The sequence below is a fragment of the Moschus berezovskii genome, chromosome 9 (genome assembly GCF_049115385.1).
Source record: "Moschus berezovskii isolate FMDL1 chromosome 9, NW_MosBer_1.0, whole genome shotgun sequence".
Lineage (NCBI taxonomy): Eukaryota > Metazoa > Chordata > Mammalia > Artiodactyla > Moschidae > Moschus > Moschus berezovskii.
In genome coordinates this window covers 15,864,253-15,874,274 of record NC_142468.1, presented here as the reverse complement: position 1 = coordinate 15,874,274, position 10,022 = coordinate 15,864,253, and the positions used below count along the sequence as shown (strand labels likewise).

The window sequence follows — 10,022 nt, the reverse complement described above, 5'->3', positions numbered from 1 at the left end:
GTCACAATTACTGAACCAATGTTGGGACATTATTATTAACTAAAGCCCATGATTTATCCAGATTTCTTTAGTTTTTACCAAATATCCTTTTTCTAATCCAGTGTCACATCAGGACACAATATTACATTTACTTGGTATGTCTCCATAAGCTCCTCTTGGCTGTGGAAGTTTCTCAGACTTTCTTTGTCTTTGAAAATCTTGCCAGTTTTGAGGAATATTGGTCAGACATTGTGTAGAATGTCCCTCATGTGGGGGCTGTCCACTCTTTCCCTTTTATTGAGACTGGGATTATGAGTTTTAGAAGGAAAGCGTCACAGAGATAAAAGGCCATTTTTGTCATATCCTCGCTAGTGCACACACTATCAACATGATTTATCACTGTTGATATTAACCTTGATCACCTGACTGAGGCAGTGCTTGTTTAGTTTCTCCACTGTGAAAGTCACACTCCTTCCCCCACTTTTCACATGATACTCTTCAGAAGGCAGTCACTGCACAGTCCACATTTAGAATGAAGAGTTAGGCCTCATGGTGGAGAATCTATAAAAATTGTTTAGAATTCTGCACCAAAGACATCTCTCCTTCCCCGTTTATACTTTTATTTGTATAAGTGGTTGATTTACCCCAGTTTGACTATGGCTGTTACCTTTCAGTTCAGTTGCTCAGTCGCGTCTGACTCTGCGACCCCATGGACCACAGCACGCCAAGCCTCCCTGTCCATCACCAACTCCTGGAGCTGACTCAAACTCACCGCCATTGAGTTGGTGATGCCATCCAACCATCTCATCCTCTGTCCTCCCCTTCTCCTCCCGCCTTCAATCTTTCCCAGCATCAGGGAAATTTTCCAATGAGTCAGTTCTTCACATCAGATGGCCAAAGTATCGGGGTTTCAGCTTCAGCATCAGTCCTTCCAATGAATATGCAGAACTGATTCCCTTTAGGATGGACTGGTTGGATCTCCTTGCAGTCCAAGGGACCCTCAAGAGTCTTCTCCAACAGCACAGTTCAAAAGCATCAATTCTACACTTCAAGTTATAATCCAGTACTACTTTTTTGTTACTCAAGGCAAAGTGCATCTTTAATAGTCTAACCCACTATGACGCTATCCTGCCGAAGGCTATACAACTCCCATAGTTAGGAAATGAAGATTCATTTCCCTAACTTCCACGCGCTTGCATAAAGCCGGTCAGCAAGCAAGGACAAGGCCCACGCCCCTCGCTAAGGCCCAATATCCTGACGTCTCCAAGGCAGACGAGGCCTGTACAGGGTAGGCTCTTCCCCAAGACTGGCACCTCAGCGCCACGGACCTATCAGCCCCGGTCCTTAGTCTGCCCCCAGAGAACACCACCGCTCCTGGACCCCTGGCTTTCCTTCCTGGTTCTCGGGGCCCCCAGCGTCCCGCGGGACGGAGGTGGGCGGGGCCGCTGGCAGGAAGCGCCGCGCTGGGGCGGGGCCTCCCACCCCGCCAAGTTCCTCCCATCCCGCCGCCGCCCCACCCCTCCGGCCCAGACCGGAAATGAGGTCAGAGAGGACCGCTCGGGCGGGGAGACTCCGCCCCGCGAGCGGCGGCCTTTGGAGGTGGCTGCGGCAGCGGGTGAGGGGGCCTGGGAATGAGATGGTCGGGGTCCCCGGGGTCGGCGCCAGCGGGGATCCGGGCTCTGGGCCGCGGCGGACCGACCTTGGGGCGACGGGGGGCCGGGAGAGGCTGGCGGGAGCGGGTGAGGGTGGCGGGCCTTGTTTTTCAGGGCCCATCTCCCCCCGGGATGAGGGTTTCGGACTATCTACCAGGCGACAGTCACTTTCTCTCTTCTCTACTTTCTGGCTCTTTGGGGGCTGGTGACAGCGTAAGGGCTTGGTGTCCCGAGCTGTGGTCGCCCTCGTCCTCGGGGGCGGGCCTCGGATCTTGTTGGGGAGAGCCCTTGGAAACACACTTTTTTTTCCCCAACAGATGTGGTCATGTTGCGACCCCTGGCACGGAGGGAGTTTAGATCACCAGGGCTTGCATCTTGGCATTTTCTGCTCTGGAAGAGCTGACTCCCTGCTCCTAGGTCGCCCCAACTGAGAAGTTCCCTCCTGTCTTCCCCGAACGTCTCCCCTCCCAACCCGGTTTCCAGCTACACAACCCTGCGCCGGCCTGCATCTTTCTTTTACTTCTACTGGTTTCTGGTCCCTTCCTTTGCGCAACTCGGAGAGCCTTTGCTTGCCTGGCCCCGGATCCTCTCGGACGGTGCATCCAGGGAGGGTAGGAGTTCCAGGGTTCTTCTGTCACCTGCTGTTCCAGTTTTTGCAGTCTTTGAAAGGCTTGCGTTAGACTGCACAGGCAAGGAGGCATTCAGCTTCTAGTTGTTTCGGTCTTAAAGTTTGTACAGTTTTGCCCGAGTTTTTAAAGCAGTAGTTCTCTATGAGGGAAATAGATTTAGATTCACCTATTTGGTTTTTAGGGACAGTTGTCTTCCCAAACCCCAGTCATGGCGTTTTAAATAGCTTATTGCTTAAGGGACTGTGGCTTTTAACACTTTGAGTTTTGTTTGGTTGGTAGTTTTGGAACAAAGTGTCTCCATTGCTCCTCCTGCCTTTGAGTTGGTTGGCATGGGGATAGCACGAAGATAGGTTTTTAGAAAATCCTTTGCAAAATGTAAACTGGGTGAATGGAAATATGGTCTGAGAGTGGCACCGTAGAGTTTTCAGCTCTAATTATGGTCTTGAAATAGGTTGAACTTAAGGGCTAGGGAAAAAGTGCAGGTTTAACATGTATTCGATTAGGTGTATGAAGTATATTACTCATTTCCCTTTAGAAAAGGCATTTTGAAAATTGTTCCTCCTGCTCTCTGCTTCTGGAAGGTTTGCCTCGGAAGTGATCCCTGAAGTATGATGGTTTGACAATAATGAGTTGAAAAATAAGAAATTTTGGAAAGCTGTTACCTAGAAATCTTAGAGACTCCACTTAATGTCATTTCAGCCTCAGTTATATACTGTTTCTGTGTGATTGTCTGGCACCGAAGCACAGGATTTGGATGCTCACTTTATTTTCTGAAGGAGAGTGAGAAGAACTTAGAAGTTGCTGATTATTCACAAGTTTATAACATACTCTTTAAAGCTCTTTACTTCATAGCCTCTGGGTGGTAGCTGGAACCAGAGTGGGTACAAACCGTCTTTTTTTTTTTTTCCCCATGCACAGTACAAACCTGGGTCACTACAGATTCTTGGATCACCAAAGCTGCAAGCAGCCCTCTGAAAGTGTGTCACTAAGCTGTTTTTCTGTTCCTGCCAGAACACTTCTTATTAGTGACCCAAGACTGTAGAACAGTCTTTTCATCTATGGTTTTGAAGTTGAGTGTTTTTCTGCTCCTGTCTAAAGAGACATTCTCTAAACCTTTTAGATCTCATCATCAGGTAATTTTGTTGAGCAAGTTTAATTAGGAAAAGGGAGCGATTTATTCTCCTGAGTTTGCTTATTTTTACTAATAACCCACTTGTTATCTGGTGAGTATTTTGAATTTTTATGCTTAAGAATATGATGGCTGTAGGCATTTAATAAGGACCAGACACCTATTTTTAGTGACTTAATGGCACATGGATGATAGGAATAGAATCTTAAGTGTAGCCAGGTGAACGCAGGTGAATTTTCTATAGATGGAGTGGACTCTGCAGTGCCACGATCTATTTAAAAAATTATTCTAAAGCAACAGATCCTATTCAGTCTTTCTCTTGTCTTCTTTTCTTCTGAACCTCCTTTAGGTAGATGTGGCCTCATGGATGAGCTGGTTCATGACTTAGCCTCAGCCTTGGAGCAAACATCTGAGCAGAATAAGCTTGGTGAGCTCTGGGAGGAGATGGCCCTGAGCCCGCGACAGCAGAGGCGGCAGCTTCGCAAACGGAGGGGCCGGAAGCGCCGTTCAGACTTCACTCACCTGGCGGAGCATACCTGCTGCTACAGTGAGGCCTCCGAGTCCAGTCTGGATGAGGCTCTCAAGGACTGTCGAGAAATGGCCCCGGTCACCAATTTCAGTGACTCTGATGACACGATGGTAGCCAAACGGCACCCAGCTCTCAACGCCATTGTTAAGAGTAAGCAACATTCTTGGCATGAATCTGACTCCTTTACTGAAAATGCACCCTGTCGACCACTCAGGCGCCGGCGTAAAGTGAAGCGAGTGACGTCAGAGGTGGCCGCCAGCCTTCAGCAGAAGCTCAAGGTGTCAGACTGGAGCTACGAGAGAGGCTGCAGGTTCAAGTCGGCCAAGAAGCAGCGTCTGTCCCGCTGGAAGGAGAATACTCCCTGGACCTCATCAGGTCACGGGTTGTGTGAAACAGCAGAAAACAGGACTTTCTTAAGCAAAACGGGAAGGAAAGAAAGAATGGAGTGTGAAGCAGATGAGCAAAAGCAGGGCTCTGATGAGAACATGTCAGAATGGTGAGATCTCCCTTACTGAGTCAAAAGGTTTTCCTGGTTAATTTTACCCAGAGCACAAATCCGCAGTCTTGATGATTTCAACTTTCTTTCAAACCCGCCTCTGATATACTGACTTTGTAGATTTCTTTTAACCAGTCAGGTTGTGTTTATCTCTGGCTTAATGATCCTGTTACCCTATATTAAGAAGGCTCTATTTTATAGCAACACATTTGTGTGTGAAAGTCATTTAAAACGTGTACCTCAAATGCATAAGTGCAAGTTTTATTTTAAAAACGTTTTGCTGCTCTTTATGCCACAGAGTTCATACATACATAACTATTCTTTAGAGCCAGGGCTTCAACAGACACGTGTGTGTGTGTGTGTGTGTGTGTGTGTGCACGGGCATGGGAGAGAAAATGCTGGTGCCAGGCATGTGAAATTTGTGAATGTTCTTGGTAAGCTGCCTTTACCCATTAAGAATCATGACTTTAGATAGTAATATTTCTGGGCTCTATTTGTGTTCTCTACTACTAACAGTTTAACTGTATTGAGTTTATTTTAATGGCTGACATTCAAGTTGTCGGAACACATGGTAGACTTTGAAAATAACAGTACTGAATCCCATTAGTCTTACACCAAATGTCATTGAGCCAGCAAAATTTGTTTCTGATGGGTGCATGCTTAAAATGTCAGTGTAGTTTTGGGTGACTTTTAAATTTTTTACATCTCAAATAGATAGTCCTAGAAACATCGATACTCCCCCACTTGATGCTTTAATATTGTTATGAATATTAATGTGTGATGTCTGTTTCTCATGCTGATGCCGTTGGTGTTTTGGGTGAGGCAGCTCTTTGTGAAGAGGGATGTCCCATGTTTGACATCCTACGTAGTTCCCACCACCCTTCGTAGTATCAAAACAAATGCCTTCATGGGTGCTCCCTCGTAGGGTTGAGTACTCCCAACTGAGAACCAGCATATTACTGTTACTGTTGTGGTTTAGTCACTAAGTTGTGTCCTACTCTTGTGATCTCATGGACTGTAGTCCACCAGGCTGCTCTGTCCATGGGATTCTCCAGGCGAGAATACTGGAGTGGGTTGCCATTTCCTTCTCCAGAGGAGCTTCCCGACCCAGGAATCGAACCCAGGTCTCCTGCATTGCAGGCAGATTCTTTACTGACTGAGCTATGAGGGAAGCCCTTAACAGTGTTAGTTAGCATTTATTAAGCACTAACTGTGTGCCAGGCCCTGTACTATTGTGCAGAACGTATATTCTTTTTTAATGTTCACAACTCCCCTGTCTGGTAGGGACCACTGTTTGTATTTTATGGACGAGGAAATAGAGCTGATGAATGTGGAGATAATTTGCCCAGGGTCATCTAGTAGCAAAACTGGGACTCAAACCTAATTCCATGGCTCATAGGTAACCACTGTGTTTGATTGCTCTTTGAGCTTGCTTTTTCCATGGCACTTTTCTGTCTCAGCTTAGCTTTTACAACTAATAGAACAGATGATCTTTCTTAGGGTTTTGCTTCTTCTGACATTCATCTGAAAAACAAAGGCATAAATCTTAGGAATGTCAGGGTGAGACTTTGTCAGGAATAGGAAAGCTGTCAGGTCTGTGTGCCTGTGCCTTTCATGGGTGGTTTGTAATCTGGCTTTCAAATCTTTTCTTACTAACTTTATGTTTGCCAGGCTGTGCAACTAGGTGGGGCTTCCCAGGTGGCTCAGTCATAGAGAACACCCCGCCACTGCAGGAGATGCAGGAGACACAGGTTTGATCCCTGGGTTGGGAGGATCCCCTGAAGAAGGGAGTGGCAACCCGCTTCAGTACTCTTGCCTAGAAAATCCCATGGACAGAGGAGCCTGGTGGCCTATAGTCCATAGGGTTGCAGAGAGTCAGACTTGGTAGGCTTATTTGGCTTTCCTGATTTTCCTCTGCTGTATATTCTAGGGCCTTTTTACCCAATTTAAATGTATGACTATGAATTATAAAACGTTTTTTTCTCTCATCATGCTATGTTTAATCAGGCAAGAAATGCTTAGTTAACTTGTATCCTTTCATAATGGTGAAACCCGCAATTGAGGTGTTCAAGTTTGTTTCAATATCAAGCTTACATACCAAATAATAATCATCTTACTGTTAAGAATGGCAATTAAAAAAAAACAACAACAGCTTTTGGGGATGATATTTTTCAGGTGTATGTATTTTTTCCCCAGAATTTCTTGTTAAGCTGTGACTTAATTGTGTGTATGAGTGACTGTTAACTCTGTCTTCTCTAAGATCACAACCCAAGTATGGTTGCAGATACAGAGCCTATAACTTTGCATTGAGGCACTTGAGTCTTTATAGGTCCTTCTTACCCCAGATAGATCTGTCACACATTATAGTCAGAGTGTGATAATACATATCTAGTTATCTGAGAGCTTGGGTAAATTGAAGTAGGCAGCAGTTCTTAGGAAATTCTTCTCTTTTCAAGTTGAGGAGACCTGTTCCCACACTGGGGCTATCTTCCTGGCCCATATCTTCAGAGTTCTTTCAAAGAACAAGAGGTTTTTGGTGGACACCAAAATCTTTGTAGCTAAGGGAATATTGGGTGGAGAAACAGCAGACATAGAATGAGAAAAATTCTTTAGAGTGTATTTAGGCATCTTCACCTCACCTTGACTGATGCTGATTCATCTTAGTTACAAGCAGATGTGCTTTGTATTTTTTCCCCCTAAATATACTCTATGAGGAAGGAAGGTGATTCTTTTTTTTTCTGGGGGGGGGTGCATGCTGTGTGACATGTGGGATCTTAGTTCCTTGAACAGGGTCCTGCGTCCCCTGCAGTGAAAGTGCAGTCTTAACTACTGGACCACCAGGAAAGTCTCATGGTGATTCTTAGTTATTCTTTGACTGCACATTATGTTCTGCCAGTCAACAGTAAATTGGAACCAAAATCTCTGCTTTAGATTATTAAATACACCCTATAAACAGGACTAGCATTAGCATATGTTTTAAGTAGGCAGTAGTTCATGATTTAGATGTTATACTATCTTGGTGAGTTGATTCTGTCAAAATTTTTCAGTCTTTTTTCTGCATTAAAAGAAATCCTTTTAAGAATCCTCTTGGTTATTACTCTTTCATAAATCTGCTTGGATGTGCCATTGTGGATACAGATCAAAGTGTAGAACTTTATATCAGTGTTTTTGAGGGTTGGCAGAATATATGATCTAGTTTATAAAATTATTAGGATGAAGTTGATCATTAAGCTTTACTTTGCCTAGTAAATAGTTCTTTTAAAAAGCATATTTTAGGTGTTTTAGTTTGAAAATCTATGTCTCGATCAGAGAACTTTATTTCGACTTTCCTTAAAACTTATTCTGCTTACAAATATAGAGTAGTTTTAAATTTAACCTATAATTCTTTTTGCTTTTCTGTTTCTGTTCTTCCTTCAATTCTGTACCAACCAATCCCTCAAGAGTTCTGAGGGACTGAAAGTGGTTATGATGTAAAAAGCTCAATTATTATTTTAATATTTTTCTATCCATGTGTGCTCCATTCTAGAATGGATCAACTCTTTTGTAAAATTACTTTCTACTGATCTTTATTCAAATTGCCTGTACAGTGACTATTAATTAGGTGAGTCATAGCCCAGTTTTGCTTTATTCTTCAATAGCATCATTCATTTGTTCCCCTTGAATAATTCAGCTTCTTTTCTTTCGTAAGTGAATTGGTTTGGTGGTGGCCTGAGTCGCAGTCAGGAGCCTTCCTAAGGTGATGTATTAGAAACCAATCTCACAGGAAAGAAAATATTCTCTTCTCTTGGAAGCCAAATGACAGAGATAGAGTGCTAAACCTCCCCCCTCCTTCTCTAGCCCAAGCTGACCTTCTGCGGCCCCTTGGTGCCTCTTGTTTTCTTATTTTTATAGAAAATCAATATCCCTTCTGACACAAATAATAGCTCAGAAGCAAGAATAAATGGTGGAAAGCTGAGATCTCTGTCTATCACCTCTCACTTTAGCTCTCCCAAACTCTTTTTAATTATGAGCATGCTTTGCTCCAGGTGTTTGCAACAGTGAAATTGCTAAATGAGGACCATTTTAACCAAAGATTGGGTGATCAATAACACTCTATAGCAATAGCTTGTTGGATCAATAGCATTCATTATTTCATGGTTAAGGTAAGTAGCCTCCTTTGCAAGTGGAGGTCATTAATCAGGGGTTTACTGGAGCTGTGGAAAAAACTATATGCGGTAGGTTGAGGATGTTCTGTTTTCTATTCTGTAAATAGGGATGCTGACCAAGAGGATATTTACCATTGTTGTGGTTGTACCGTCACATTTGAGAGTATTGCATAGCTGGCACAGTGTGCTTATATAGATTTATTCAAAGCTCTGCTACTACATGCTAAGGAATAACGAAAAAAAAACAACTTGGGAGGTGGATTTAATGTTACATTATTGTATTTGACGATTTCTCTTAAATGTTATGATTATTCTGTGGCTCTAGAGGAAGGAACTAGAATCCATTGATAGAAAGTGCAGAGTATGAAGTGTTGCCTCAGTATAAAATACAGCATTCTGAAAATGAAATCTCCATAAAAATTGAGTTGTTTTACCAGGTAGATGACTTCAAGCCTGGGCTTGATGACCACTTATTGAACTGTAGAGTTGGAGAGGCTGAACTGAATGATCTGTAAGGTCCCTTGTAACACTGAGATTCTGTAATTGTTTTGTCACAGTCTCCTTCACATAATTATAACTTCACATCTTAAAAAGCATCTGATAAGTAACCTCAGCCGCCCCCTAAAATATTTACAAAGATGTGAAACATTGCAAAGTCACATTGCCAGAGACCAGGACTTAAAGCTGACTTATTGTCAAGATTTTGTCAAACTCCAGGGCTGATAGACCTGCTCTGGAGAGTGCGGTAGGAAGCCCACAGCCATGCTGAGCCCACCCTGACTGTCAGTAGTGAGGCCCTGCATTCTTTCTCTGTAGTCTACCCTTGGTTCAGAAAGGCAGGATCCAGTTCAGTCAGGAAACTGGGCAGCTGTACTTTTAGCCAGAGTGTTGTTGCACCCTTCACTTCCCAGTCAGTATCCTTGACTTTCTGTTTGGAGGTTGTAACTCCCAGAATGTACTCGGATAGGGAATCATATTGTTTTCTGTGTGTATATATGTTTGGGAGTAGGAGGCAGTGATAGCATTTTGAGTCCTGGGAAATGAGAGTCTCCACGAGTAGTTTACTGTTGGCATAGACAGAGAAGGAAAACGCACTGCTAGTTGTGCATTCTGGAGACTATAGTGTTTTATACCTTCATTTAGCGCAGACTCCTGGAGTGGGGTCAGAATCAGGCAGTGAGGATCAGAAGATCTCATCTCAATCTCCCACATAGCTGTATGAGATAAAAAGCTATGGGTGAATTAGGCCGGGGGCTCTGCCTATCTTCCTGGCTTGTTGTAGACGTGAAAAGAGCGTGTTACCTGTATCCAAGGGAGTAGAGAATAGGACCAGGAGTAATTTGGCTACCCCTTCTGTTGGCAGATACTAAATTGTAGGTAAACCAATTCTCAGCAAGAGGCTTTTGAACAAGTTCTGCCGAATAAGGGGAAGGGCACACCCTCCTGAGTGTTCTGAGGAGGAA

The 10,022-nt window shown here is 43.9% G+C and overlaps 1 protein-coding gene across 1 annotated transcript in view; it reads left to right on the top strand.

The window, feature by feature from the left end:
• Positions 1-1,511: 1,511 nt before the first annotated feature.
• GPATCH2L (G-patch domain containing 2 like) overlaps positions 1,512-10,022 on the top strand; it is a 62,758-nt gene continuing 54,247 nt past the window's right edge. Inside the window, 2 exon segments of the mRNA XM_088839421.1 lie at positions 1,512-1,594; positions 3,739-4,414. Of these exon segments, the coding sequence (XP_088695547.1) occupies positions 3,753-4,414 (662 nt within the window). The 5' untranslated portion in view covers positions 1,512-1,594; positions 3,739-3,752.